Source organism: Pristis pectinata, chromosome 12, assembly GCF_009764475.1.
Source record: "Pristis pectinata isolate sPriPec2 chromosome 12, sPriPec2.1.pri, whole genome shotgun sequence".
Lineage (NCBI taxonomy): Eukaryota > Metazoa > Chordata > Chondrichthyes > Rhinopristiformes > Pristidae > Pristis > Pristis pectinata.
This window is the reverse complement of record NC_067416.1, coordinates 55,135,017-55,150,240: the sequence shown is the minus strand read 5'-3', so window position 1 is coordinate 55,150,240 and position 15,224 is coordinate 55,135,017. Positions and strand designations below refer to the sequence as shown.

General features: G+C 43.6%; 1 gene segment (V, D, J or C); it reads left to right on the top strand.

Moving 5' to 3' along the window:
- The first annotated feature begins 7,006 nt into the window (after positions 1 to 7,006).
- LOC127576479 (T cell receptor alpha variable 12-3-like) lies at positions 7,007 to 7,623 on the top strand. The segment is given in 2 exon segments: positions 7,007 to 7,065; positions 7,190 to 7,623. Coding segments are annotated over 2 exon segments (480 nt in total).
- Positions 7,624 to 15,224: the final 7,601 nt, after the last annotated feature.

The window sequence follows — 15,224 nt, the reverse complement described above, 5'->3', positions numbered from 1 at the left end:
TTGGTTACTGTGAATCTCTACGGACCTAAGGGCGGGATCCAGAGGACGAAGGACATCAATGCCTGACAAAGTAAACAGCAGAGACGAAATTTATTTCAAATAGGTTTAAAATCGGCGACGTATTTTTGGATGTTTTATTATGTAGCGATTGAAGCACAATTCTGTAATCATACTGTGACGATAAGCTAACTTTCAAAATGGAAGTCTCATATATGGAGAAGGAAGGACGTCGCGGTCCATGTGTCAGACAGCAGATGCCGCTCAATGAGAAGGCGCATAAAGACATTTATTTTGTGAGCTTCCTCGTCCTTCCACTTCGAACCCGGTGTATTACACAATGAACTGTAGCAATTTCTCTTCAGTCAAAATCCTTTATCAAGTCTCAGCCATTTTCCTTTCCCGCAGCTCCAGGTAAAGACCTACCCAATTCCCATTGCCTCCAATCCAACTTTTCACTCTGCGCTAGCCCAGCCCCGCACACGGTTGATGGTTCCGTCTATTCTTTCCGATTCATTGCTGTGTTCGCTGACTCACGATCTCGGTTGCCTTTCACTCACTGGTTCTCCAATGCATTGACTCAGTAAGTTACTTATGATGCTCGCGAACACAATATTTCCCAGGATGTTTTGATCGGTGCAGCTGAATCTATTCCCACTCTGCGTAACGCTGTTGTTATGTAAGTGCGGGAAATTTTGCTCAATAATTTGCGATCATTTGACTTATTCCCATTGGTCCAATTACACTTCATATATTTTACTTTCTCAGCTCCATGGCCCTCGGACCGAGTACTGCAGTCGCCGTCTGTCATAACCGCCTGGAGCGGAGAAACTACACCTATGGCACATCCAATATTTATTCCATGCACTTAAACATTAAGAAAGCCGTGTAGGACCTGCAGTAGGTATCAAGGCGACCAATGGCTGCGAGAGAAAATATCGAAAGCTTTAAATTAGAGTTCTGAACTGCGGAGAGACTCTGAAAGTTTATTTTCGAGACTCCCGAGTGCGCGGCACACCACTGTGTTAATGCGCGACGCAGCCGCACACGAAGAGGAAACCCGCCCGGCCGCGCCCAAACACCTGCTGTTTACAGTTGCAGCCGCGTCCGACCGCGCTGAGAGTTTTTGTGCAAGCTGAGCCACACTCCGTGTCTCTGTGGGTCTCAGGGCGCAGAAATACATAGCCGAGTCTCCCAGCTGGGTTTCGGACACATTCAGCAGGAAGGTTCCCTTCGAAATATCGAGGGCGACTGAGAATCTGCCCCCTGCATTGCTCCCCTTCTTCTCGCTGAACCGGCTTTTATAGAACAGAAGATCCAGGGCACCGCTGAGATATTGACGGTACCAGAATAGTTCCGGATTGCTGCTGCCAGTCGCTGTAAAATCACAGTGCAACTGGATTTCGTCCCGTTCGCTCACTGTGGTTGCAGCCGGTATCTGCGTAACAGAGTCTCCCCGACATTGTCCTGCAAGAGCCCGAAGCGAGAAGAAGAAATCATATGATGTCACTTCACATTTTCTGTACACCATAATCTGCCCCTCGCCCATTGTTATTCCGCGGATTGGTGACACAACTGCTTAAATATAACGCATGATATGTTTCTGAACCGCAGTGCAACAGGTGAACTCACCAGTTAAGAAAGCTACCGTTGAAAGCAGTAAATAAAAAGCGAACATGTTTCAATTAATTTGATGGCGGGTTTCAGCAGAATTCTTTGGGGAACGAAATCGATTGCGGCCCGATATTGACTGACGAAAAGCCTCTCTCCTGTTTGCTATATCCTTGAAGAGTGAGCAGGTGACAACTAATCAGATGACTGGTCCTTTCTTCCCAAATTCATCCAATCAAGTCTCAGCCCCATTTTTTTTTATCTGCCTTCTGAGTATTCCGGCACACAGCCAATCAGCTCACACCTCCTTGTTCAAACGCGCACGACGTAGCAATGGGGGCATTACCGGAGATTTTCTCTTTTGACAAGGAGAGCGATAGAAATTAAACCTGAAAGCGAAAACTGCAGATGCCGGACCTATGAAGTATGATCCAATGATTCAAGTCCACGAATTGAAAATACTGTTTCAATGTCTCATGAATAGCGGGAGTTTGCCGGCGAACGATAAACGGGAGCCGTTAATCTGGCTCTGCTATCCATGTTCAGGCCCTCAGGAAAAGGCAACGCTCTCGCACAACCGGAACCACCAAAACCCACCAACAGAATGGGAGTTTATGAAATGGCAGAACCAACCAATGGGGGTAAAGTCATCAGGCAAACGTCGTGTTGTTCTTTATGACATGAAAATTTGGTGAGCAGGTAGTGTTCAACAGAAACTTGACGGCATCACCTCAGGACTACTTAAGTGCAAGCCTGGTTACCCTGTTTCAGAAGGGTTCACCAGCTTGTTTCCTGGATGATTAGTTTGTCTTTTAATGGAAAAATAGGGAGAATAGACCAGCACCCCTTGAAAGAATGCGGGACGATGACATTAGAACGTAAAATTCCTGCAGGGACTAGTCGTGTTGAAGTTGAGTTGATGTCCGCCGCACCAGGGTGTCACGAACCAGGAGTCACAGTTTGAAAGTAAAGTATCGGCCATTCCGGAATAAAATGGGAAGATAATCCTTCCTCCAGAGGATGACCACTTTTTGTGAATCATCGCCAAATGGGGCGATGGATGATCAGTCTTTGGGGATATTCAAGACGGTCATGGAGGGAGAAGACCAAGACCTGCATCTGTTTCAGATGTTCTTAACTGCTCATGTGTTTGTTCTTCAACTCAAAGTTTGTAATCTCCCCGAAGAGAAATGCAGCATTTTATTCGCATGGGTTATCAGTGACAAGCTTGGCCCCAAATCCCCTGGGTCCCAACCCCAGATAGAGGCATGTTATGATTTCATGGAATTCAGACGGTAAATTCACTGATTAAAAAAAGAACACCTCAAAAAGAGTACTGAGAGCAGTTGTCAACGACCTGGCAGACGGCTTCATATCCAGACTTTAGGTTGATTTGTGTTTGTTTTTATTTATAATTTAACATGTGTTTTTTTAACTTGACCACTTTTATTTATTTATTTATACATTATTAAAATTAAATGAATGCTTTTAATTGATTTAACGTTAAAATGATAATTTAATTGAATAATAATAATGAATTTCAAAACTAATAATTTTGAAAAAAAATTGACATTAGGCTTCCTATCCTTTGATATTCCACAACGTTTTGACACTTGCATATATTTTGCTCGTAACTGTTGCACTCCGTTCAGTCACTGTACATGTCGCACTAATATTTGTTCCATCAGGCGAATTCCTTGATTGAAAGAAAGATAAATGACCTGAAGCATTAACGCTCTTTCACTCTCTTCAGATGTTTTTCGATATTGTGAATATTTCTTTCACTTTCCGTTTTATTGAAGATTTTCAGCATTTGCAAATTGAATTTGTTCATCTTACAGCAAGTGCAATCATACTATTCTGCTCCTGTTTAAATTTGCTGCAGTCATTGCTAAAATAACAGTACTCCCGACCAAACCAAGGCCAAACTCTCTCTGCTTGGAGCAGCGGCTATGAAACAGGGCCCAGTTTCTTCTCTTACTTTCCTCGTCCAACTTCCTCCAGGTGCATACGTTCATCACTTTACACTGGTCACGAAATTGCTACAGGAAACCGCTGGAATCATACAATTCCCATGGGAGTAGCCCGAATCTTCTTTCATATTACGGTGAGGACTGTTGCGTTCAAGACAATGCGGTTTTAACTGCATTCGATCCCACGACAGAAAGTGCGATATTGTTTATATCATATGCCTGGGCAATACTGTTACGGACTCGGTGAATGTCCCTTTAATATAGAGTTAGTAGTAGTAGTAGTAGTAGTAGTAGTAGTAGTAGTAGTAGTAGAAGTAGTTGTGTGTGTGTGTGTGTGTGTGTGTGTGTGTGTGCGCGTGTGTGTGGCGTGCTTACGTCAAACAGAAGATAAAGGACGTAATGACGTTGTTGAAGAAGTCAGTCGAAGTCGAAGAGGGAGAGAGAGAGAGAATAAAGGGAGAGAGACACCAGCCTGCTAGTTACTCTATCGATGGATGAGAAACAATAACTGTGTCTGAACTGCAATCCACGTATGGAAATTGGAAGTAATCCGGTGGAGTTCACTTTGTTGCTGACCTGTAGAGGAAACAGGTATTTGTCTGGACGGCCACGATTCAGATGTTTTTCGGGGTGAGGAAGCTACTACCGATTAAACACTGAGGTGTCGTTTGGGTTCCATCGTGGAACATCTGGATTTTGTAATCACTATCTCTATGTTCTCTACACCTACATCTTATCTTCAGACAACTGTGGTTGTTGAAGAAGCCTTTGCTCACGTTTCACCTTATGGCTTGCTTAACTAAACTTTAAGAACCATTACTGGACTTGGGAGTTTGGGACTTTGCCACACATACACGAAGAGTTTAGTTTTTGGGGTTAATGTTCAAGGTTTAACATTTTTACTGCTAACATACTAACATTTTTACTTTTATTTTTCTTATTATCATAAGTTGTGTTTAATAAAATAGTTTTTTAACACTGACTCATGACTCAGTGTGTTTCTTTTGTTGCTGGTTCGTAACAAAATGAAACAAGAAAGCTTAACGAACCCAAAACAATTTTATATTACAATAATCATTAATTTATTATTAACTGTTGATCATTATTATACGTGTATATTAACACACTTGATAGGACACAAGTCCTGCTGCATTAAACCCACTCACTGCTCCAGAAGAGTAGGTCCAACAACGCTCAGTGATTGTGGTCTCGTACCAGTGCCTGAGTCGTTATCAGAAACAGCCCTCAAAAACCAACAACAGTGCAGCAACAACGAGTGTCAGTGTTTGTGTGAGGATTTAGCTCGTTCCCATCACTGTGAGACTCCGCACATCGCCGTGTCAGAGAGCCGCAGCGCAGGAATGGTCAATGGAATCTCCCTCTGGGACCCCTGAACTGTATTAACAAACCGGCTTTGCGCGTAATCTGTCTGAAGATCAGACCTGCCCTTAATTCTGTTCAGTCACTTCCATAAAGCCGTAAATTTCGGGCTGGCCGCTTGGATAATGGCGATACCAGAATAAATAAAGATATTCACCGCTGCAGGTTCAGGTTAAAGCGACACGTTCCCCCTCAGTCCGTATGAGCGCCGACACCCGTTGAGTTATGGCTTCTGCGCCTTTCAGACCTGCAACACGGGAAAAGAGTAAATACTCTCAACTTGAAAATTGCAATATAATGGTGGGATGATGCACCGCATCGATCAGATAAATGTGAACAGACTTCAACACAGAGAATGGAATAGCATCTCTTTGTATCCCACACAACTTACCACAATCCTTCTTCACGACAGCCGATTGGTTTGGCCCTCATTCCTGTCCCGTCTATCTCTCACGTCATGTTTTGTCCGCATCAGATGAGGAATATCAGATCAGCGGTCGCTGAAAAATTCAATTACAAATTCAGGTGAATGGTTTCATTGGAATATAATGAGAATGTAAAATTCAGCATCAGATGGGGTAGCGTAGCGTTCTCTCCAAGTTTATTCTGTCGGAAACCTTACAATATGGGTGGTTCCGACTGTCAACCCTCTTTTGAGAAAATGTATCATCCCTTTGGATCTTTCCTCATGGCTAGAGTCTCACGGATTCAGTGAAAAAGAGTTGTTTTGCATTTTCCCTCTGAATCTCCGTTACTGGGGATCTGGGATGGTCGCTGTTCACTGACACTTTTGTGATCATTTAAAAACACTTGCCTTCTCACCGATAATGAATGTGACGCACAGCGCAGCGAGTGCATAGTGTCGCATTTTACTGTTCCCAAAAGCAAGACCTTTCTTGTGTCTCAGCGTCCTGCGGGTCATGAATCAAAAGGAGAGGAAAACGTCCAGTGGGATGGTACAACGTCAATTCCTGCAGCACACCAATTGTCAAGAAGCTGTCGTTCTGGATTTACGTGGTTAGTTCTGGGTCTCTAACCCAGATCGGGGCGTGTTATGATTGCACAGACTTGAGGTGGCGATTTCGCTGAATAATATCGAACGTCTCAAAAAAAAAACACTGAGCGTAATTCTCAAAGAGCTGAGAGCCGTTTTGATATCCAGACCGACACATCCATTTGACGAGAGGAGCTTCAGTCCGAGCAAATTTACCCCTCGTTGATCAGAGTAAAGCCACTTGATTTTCAGCTGAACAGAGTGTCCGCTTCGTCACCAGTTCCGAGGAGAAAGACCTTACTTTCCGGTTTACTTGAGAAAGGTATAAACACAGAAATGCTGGGTCTGGCAACTTCTGCGGAAAAAAAAGAGTTAAAATTGTTCGTGTAGCAATTACAAGGGCTTTGCTGCCACCTGGTGGAGAAGATCTGCTTTCATTCCCGGCAATGTTGCATGCAGCTCAGGGCCGCCTTCACGTCCCAACAATGCCCACACACGAAGTCAACACGTTCATCTGCCTAATTAAATGCTAAGTTATTCGGAGAAAGATCTAGATTTATGGACTTCAAGGATAGACGGCGAACTATCGTGCGCCGGAGGTGGTTTGCTGGTTTCTACTTTTCTATATCAAATCTAGCGTTCCTATTCTCTGCGAGAAATCCACTTCCGAGAGGAGGAAAGACTGTTATTAATGCCGTTGCTGCGCCGTCTCTCCGTTTCTCTGCCTCTCCTTCAGCTGGTAGTCGCTGGCTCAGTGAGGTAGTCTTGTCCTCAACAACCTCCAGGTGCCCCACCCCTCATTTCTGAGCAGCGCAGCGCAATTCACTTCGACACACACGGTCTCCGACGCGCTGTTTTCACTCTTTCTGTCACCCCGCCCACAGTTCTTATCTTTCTGTCGGTCTCAGCGCTTTTTCTGCCCTATGTCTTCAGAGAGTTGATACCGTAAGCTGCCGCTTGTGATTGGTTGGCTCAGCAGGGTAGTGAAACCTAGGTATTTGTACTTCTGTTCCCAGAGGACGACTCTCCTCTGTCGCCGCAGAAGTACAGACGCAGGGAGAATCATGAAGAACGTCCTCGCGCCTCTCCTCATTATTCTGTCACTTCCCGGTAAGAAGTTTCTTCCCAGAAATAGTCCAGACGTCCATTGATCTCTGTAACCACGTCATTTTTATTGAAGAAATCGCGATGTTCGAGGCAATGATTGTGACTGATCTGTTTCTTTTCCTTTTAGACTGGAGTATTCAAGACACAGTAGAACAGTTGGTCGGTGAAATGACTTCCGATGAGGAAAGTAATGTCACCCTGAACTGCACCTTGCAAACAAACAATGCACTCCCAAATATTTTCTGGTACAGACAGCGCCCCAGGCAGCCTCCGCAGTACCTGCTTCGGATTATCGCAGGAACACTGGACAGAAGTAGCGAACTAACCGACCGATTTTCTTCTACCTTCGACAGAACAACAAAATATACCGAGCTGACGATTCGCAAAGCCGTGCTCTCCGACTCCGCTGTGTACCTATGCGCCATGAACCCCACACTGCTGCAGAATCTCACCGAACTCGAACAAAAACCCACCATGCGAGATTCCACGGGGCTCGCTAGAGAGCGAACTCACCCAAATGAACAAGAAGACAGAGAAAAAAAAGGTGAAATTCAAAGTTAACAGAGGTCGGAAGGCTCAACTGGATGATTTGAGTGGTCAGTGCGAGTTTCTCTCAGCAGCGGCATGTCCAACTGCTAGTCTTGTCGATATTTTCCCTCGTTGATAGCTGTAACTGTGTTCAAACTCACTCTGCGTTGAACAGATCTGCTGTGTTATTTAATTTAATCGAACAATCAGGCTCGGATCTGACGTTACCACAGCGATCAATCCGAATGCTCTAACCTTTTGCAATTATTGGGAGTGAAAGAAGAAAAACACAGGCGAAGGAAGCGCCCGTGTTCTGAGAAGATCATTTTCCCCAAAACAGCCATAAGGAGACACCGTCTAGTGACCTTACTCAGCAGAAATCACGTGGCTTCTGATTTCAGTCAATGATTTAAACGCCCTCTGCTGGATTATTCTGCAGAATACCAATGATATTATGCATCAAAATACTAACGTCAGGTTGTTTCCGACAAAAATTGACATCAAGATAATTCCATCCAAAGAGTCTTTTCAAATGCTATGACTTAGGTAACAAATCAAAATTCATTTCGGGTCACGTTCCGTTCAGTTCACTGAGCATCCTTCTCGTTGTGAGAATAAGAAGGAAAAGATCGCAATATGGTTGAAATGATCACATATTCAAGTCAAAGCAAAGTGCAACTGGCAATGCAGATGGCGAAAACCCAGGATTCACTGCCCTGCCAAAAATGCACCCCAATTCGACGTTTCAATTGGGGTGCATTTTTGGAACAGCGATTATAATAATTCCGTAAATTTTAATGTAGTGATGGATAAGGATAAATCTACACTTCAGGTGAAAGTACTGGAACGGAAGATGGATTATTACAACTGTATTAGACAGTAACTGAGGAAATGATACTGGGAGCAGCAGTTTACTACAATGAATGCACTGGGTTATGTCAGGTGCCTGGGAAGTGCACCAGTGAAAACAACACAGGCTTGCGCTGCCCTCTGGTGGTAGCTGCGTGTAACCACGGGTCTGCTCCGTTCTTCACAGAATGACATGTCAATCTATTCAGTGTGAATGAACTTGCAAACCGGATTGTCATGTAATAATATCCAGTTTTTCTGCGGACAAATTCAGACACATTTTCAAGCCAACAATATTATTCCTTCCGTTCTTCATTAATATAGTTAATTTAAACGTTATTTCGTTCGATATTCTAACTGAACAAAGAATGAGAAACGTGCAGGATGGCCAGTCAACGACATCAACCTATCCCGCATTCTTAGAACATCTCAGCAGCGGGACTACACTGAATTAGCCCGATATCTTAGCATCAGGGAGTTCCCCACTTTCACGATGAGGTAATAGATGTGATTGTTGTCACGAGCAGTGCTTCTGCCAGCATTACTGGACGTCGCCGATGAATGTATGTCAACATGATCTGGCACAATAAACATCTTCGAACAAGGAAGTCTCCCTTTGCGGAGTTTCGCCTCAATGTGACGATGGACATACAACGATGTAGCGGTCATTTCATTGCCTTCACTTCAAAAAGAATTATCAACCGTTTGTGAGACCTGTGATATCGAAGAGAACAATGTCAATGTAGACATTGAAATTGTGCGGAATCATCAGCTATCACCTTTGTTCTTCAGAGCAGAAAACATTTGATGTCCTTTGAGTTCGGGAAGTCTCTACGAGAGATATCCAAGAAAATGTCTGTTTGACCAAATGAATAAAGCCTCCATATCGTCCAGCTTCACTGTCTCCAATGAGTCGACTCACAGTCACAACGGAGACAAGGCAAATATGATTAACATAGGAGTGGAGCTTTCTGTAATATAAACAGAGAAAATGAATGATGTAACATACATGCAATGAATCTCACTATTGATATTCACAGCACTGTGCCCTACGGGATAAAATTGGGAAGTGAGACAATGGGGAATATGGAGAAAAGCCGGGCCAATGTAATAATAATACCGGAAGGGGACTTGTGTAATAGAAGTACCGTGATAGTTCAGGCTAATATGCACAGAGAAAGGGCACACTGTGATACAAATAGATCAAGGATCTTCCGTAATACAGAGACAGGTTGCAACATAATTTATACAGAGAGCAGAGCAAGAGTGATAAAAGCAGGTGTAGAGATAGGGCCCCGCAGCACATTCATAGAGGTAGAGTCTGATGATTTATTGAGAGCAGTGGGTCGTTGTGACATACAGACAGTGACCGTTTGCAGTATAACTCACGTAGAACCAATGTGATATCAACAACTGCAACACACAAAATTCAGGAGGAACTCAGAGGGTCAGTCAGCATCTGTGGAGGGAGATGTACGGTCGACACATCGGTTCGAGGCCCTTCATCGTGTTGGAAAGAAAGAGGAGAGCTTGCCAGTATAAAATGGTTACTGATTCTACTGGCTATCTCCCAACTTTCATTCTATTCCTGATGATCAGTCTCGACCTGAAATGTTGACTGTCCATTTCCCTCCAGAACTGCTGCCTGACCCGTAGAGTTCTTCCAGTATTGTGTGTGTTGCTCCAGATTTTCAGCATCTACAATCTCTCCTGTGTCTCCTGAAAAAAGAAACAGGCACAAGCCTCGTATAATATAGACAGTGTGTCCAGAATAACAAGGCATATTCCAATATAAATATACTCAATGAATTTTGTCGTCTGAGCAGGGATATCATTCAGTGTTACTCATTAAGAAGAATCCCTGAAGAAGCTTATGAGGCACAGGCCCCAGTGCAACATGAGTAGTCAGAGATAGGGATTAACATTGTGTCCCATAAACCACGTCTTCCCCGACTGTGGAAAAGTCCGTTGTGCCCACATTGGCCTCGTTAGTAATCCCAGGCCCTAATCCTTGATCCATAGGGATTGCACGAACAGGAAAAGACAATAAAATGGAGAATTGTGCAACAATACACGGGCTAGTGTAATAAATATTAAAAAGGCAGGCCCGATCAGACATAAACTAGTCCGTGTGGGAACTATGTGCTCACAGCTCCACCCACTGGACACACACTGTGCCCTAAATTCGACCCAACATCCTGCAACAAACAGTAGACAACACAAGAGGGCGTCAGCTGCAGGGTCCTTGTGCCTTACTTGTGAATGGAAGTTTTCCTCGTTGTACGAAATACTGAGAATCCGCAGTCCTAATGCGTGAATAGACTGCACGCCCAGTACACTGGCGTATGTGAGGGTTCGGGGTACTGACGTACAGAGAGTGAAGAGAGCAATGCAATCACAAGACTGCTGGCTAAATGGATGGAAAATCTGACTGGCCCCATCATGGCAAGAATCAGGAATATTCAGCTGTCTCTCGTGTGCACACACTGGATTACAAAGAACATTCCAAATTAAGTACGTGAATTGTTTCACAAGAGCACAGTTGGAACTTAAAGATTACCAGCAGAAATATCCAATCAGCCCATATTTATTAAAATAGAAATAAGTCCGGGTGCAATATAAAGAAGCGGAAGGCCTGTAAATGGAGAAAGCTTCTAGTTTAATTTAAAGAAATCCTGTGACTGTAATAAGTCAGGCTGGACTCACTGTGATGTAGACATGCAGAACATGGTGTGACAAAAAGAGATACAAGGTCTAATATAATACAAGCAAAGACCTGGTCGCATTCAATAAAACAGTAGGTGTGACTTTATCTTCAAGAAGCAAGAGATGTCAATACTTATGCAATAGCATAGTGTATGCACTGTGAGTAGGACAGAGGCAGGGACAGTCCTTGGAAGCTGCGAGCATTGAATACCCACAGCGACTCCGGACGAGCACTGGGATCAGAATCTCAGGATATTTTTGACAATCTCAGAGGCTAATCCCACTTGTTTTGAGCAGAGACGGGGTCTGATGTCGTCATAGTTAAATCAGGACAAAAAATAACAAACAAAGTCATGCGCTACTGAGCGAATAACAAAGACAGTGTTTGACGCAATGCCTCCAGAGGGTGATCCTCCTGCAACTTTGGACATAATGCGTGTCGCATGATAACAACACAGGCAGTATCACTGGCAAACATGAAAACGTAGATCGTGGTGGGATCGGGGCCTATTGCTCTAATGCAAATAACAGAGCTAAGCCCCATGGAAATCACAAGAGGGAGACGCCACCGAAATTGCTCAAGTCACAGTGCAGAGAATCGGAAAAAAAGATGGACCTAGTCAGTGCTTCTCCCCAGAAGAATGATATCAATTCTAGAGCGGCGAGCGTGGAATCGACATTGATGCTTCAACTCCGATACCACTCAGCAATGCCCGACAGAGGTGGTGTCCTTCAAGTGAGGCTTGTGCTCTCTCTGTTTCTCAGTGAGCTGTACAGGTTGCGACTTCTCTTGGTCAGTTCAAGAGCATATCTCCCAGGAGGGACGTGAATGTGTCATTCGTGAGCGAGCGAGTCGAGCGTAATTAACAAAAAGTAAAATATCACATTATCAAAGAGTAATAATTATGTTCACATCATCAGAGGCAACTCGATATTTACAGTGTTATGTTCCAGTTTATTTCAACAAATACACGACCTTATACAAAGAACGCCAAATATAAATTAATTAAGAATGACTTACATTTGCAAACAAGAGGCAGGTTCATGGATACGTGGACAGGATATAATGTAATATAATCAGTGACATGGACTGATGTATGAGACCAGAAACAAGGCTTCAATAAAACAGGTTTTCTTCGTAGAAAGATGGGCTCTGTGCTGGATAATATATTCAGAGACACTATTAGCTTTGTAAACAGTGGTTCGTGCAGTGATAATTCAATTAAGTCCTGTTGTGATATAAACCGTGACAGAGCCTGGTATCGGCATAAATCAGCCAACACTCTGAGTATAATAAACTGAGGCAGGGCGACTGCTAAAATATCACAGGCAACACCAAGTGTGATAGAAATCAGCTCAGGTACTGTTGCAGTAGTAGCTTCGGTGTCATCGTCGCAAGAACAGGTTCTAACGCAGAAACATATATTGCTAGACCGAATTTAGTTTAAGCCAGGACACGAACTGGTGCAGTAATAGTGAGACAGTGCCATGGATTAGATTGCTCCGCTGTTTACAGTGTACTATACATCTGCCATTTTGACATATCCCCTTGTGTCTGTCGTCTTTTTTTTGTTCTTTGTAATATTTATTCGACAACTGTCCTCGTTAAAAATCTGATATTTATGGGAGCTTGCTGCGCATACATTGCCTGATATTTTACGAAATTCTGATTACTGACACATTTTTAAAATTGCCGAAGTGACTGCAAACTGATTTACGACATCAAGGTCCGCGACAGGACATGGCGAATTTGAGACCTTCTTTCCAAATAATAACGGTCTGTCGGACTGTCCTCTGACGAGATAAAAGTTACCGAGTTCAAACATGTTAAATGCTCGTGTGAATGGACATCCAGTGGAACATTAGCCGATTCAAACTGATTTCAGCAGTGGAACTCACTGAACCGACGCCTTAGCCTCCCGTTATCTAATTCGAGACAAATCAAAGCTTGTTCTGTTTGCACAAACTCTAAGGTTACTGTCCGAGCAATCTCAGGTAATTTTGCACCAGCTGCCAATATTATTAAATAACCCCTCTCATCAGTTGACACAAGTCAATAAGGACCATTACGAAAGTGTTTATTTCTGCCATGAGCACAGCTGGACGCAACTGAGGCGTTGATGCATATCATCTGAGAAATAGAAGTCCCAGATTAGAACATCGAGAGACAGAAACAGAATAAAATTGTCCCCGCCAACGCAGAGCACAATTACAGAGGGCGGGATTCAAATTTTCAGCTCATTCAACTGCAATGTTTCATGATTCAGATATTCTCCTCTTGCCAACAAAAGAATAAAATAAAGGTGATATCCATGTTCAGATTGTGTAAAGATCCCCAGTGCTCGCATTGAACAGGAACGTTCGGAATGCGGGTGTGGTGAAATACCCTGCACTGTCGCTCTCTCTGCATGACCCCTTTCATCGACCAACTTGTCTTGTCTCTCAGCAATGGCTTTACACAAATGATGGACATCTGAGGGAAAAATATCGGCAATCTCACGCCTTGTGCATTTTGAAAATGTGTGTGCGGCAGGATTTTTACACTAACAATTGAACTGTACATTTTAAGATTAGACGGAAAATCATTCGAAATGTGATCCATGTTGGAATTGAACTGGAAATGTTTGATGAGACGGTATGGAGGAAGTTTTTCACTCTTTCTGCTCCACGCTTTCACTACCCTGGGCGTATTTCTGGAGGCGTAGCCGAGGGGGTTTTACTATGTAGGCGATCCATGCGATATTGTGGAAGAAACGGTTTTTGGTGTGCATCCCACATCATCTCATGTGATTATGTTATGGGACACTGCCGGGGTCTTACTTTGAATAGGCTGCGTTCCTCCCATGTCCCATGAGTATTTAAGGAAAAGTGTTGAGGCAGCTCCGTTACGCTTCTCACCAATGCTGCCCCTGCCTGAAGGTGGTTGATGGGACAGCGTCAAGGAACGTTTGCTCCTAACCTAATGAAGGCCGACCATGCCCTGGAACTACCTGATGGGATAGATGGTGGGAACATTCTTCTGCATATCAGCAATGCTTCCGTGGGATGTCAAGTGAGAGTGTTGATGGAAATAACTCCATCTAACCTGTGTTGTCACTGGCCCAGCCGTGACTAGAAAGGAAATGTTGAGAAAGCTCAGTTGGGATCACAGGGTTATTTCATTTGCATCAACTTTTAAACTAGTTGATATTTGTTCTGGAATAATATGATATGGTCAACTGAACACTTAATATACACTATAATTTCTATTAACGGGATGCAAATGGACGAAGGAATCAGTTCTGTGAATCGCAACAGTCAGGGGTGGAAGACAGGTGACTGGTTCAAGAGACGAAATGGAGGACGCCCTGAAACCAGCACTCTTCAGTAAGTCACACTTCTATGTCCTCTGGCTCAAGATCATGCGTTCCAGATCCCAGTCTTCATTTGTGGAGTTTGTTCGTGTTATCCATTGTAACCATGACCGCAAATCGCTGTCAATCCCAGCTGCCCAATGTCCACTCACCCAGAATTCAAACCATTAAAATTTTAATCAGAATGTTACACGATGTAACCAATTGGAATGTTTGCTGGTAGTGTGAGAGATCTGTTGCTGGGTAGATATTTCCCTTGATGGGTGCATTTACAACAGGTGGCTTTCTTATTCTGAGCAGCGGGCTGCAAAACGCATCGTTAATTTGTCCGCACACTATCCACAGGTGTTTCCGTTCAGTGATATCGTGAGCTCTGCCCATCGTTCACTGTGACATGTTGGACTTCAGCCACAGAGTATGCAGGAGCGAGGTTGACTGAGTGTGCATGTGCATAAAATTAAATGCAATCAGCCTCAAACTGTCAGTCCATTAATCATACCTTTCTCCTGGAATCTCATTAAGAAAAAGGAATCTTTACGATCCCATTTCTGGAACTGTACAACAATAAACGATTTGGGGGGAGGGATGAAGCGGTAATAAACGAAGACTATTTTACTCTGATTTAATATTTGGTCTTTTTGCAGTCTTGCATATGACAGTGGGGCTTGCTTGCAATCACAAATGTTTAGGATGTACTTAATATGAAGGAAAATAACTAAGAGCGTC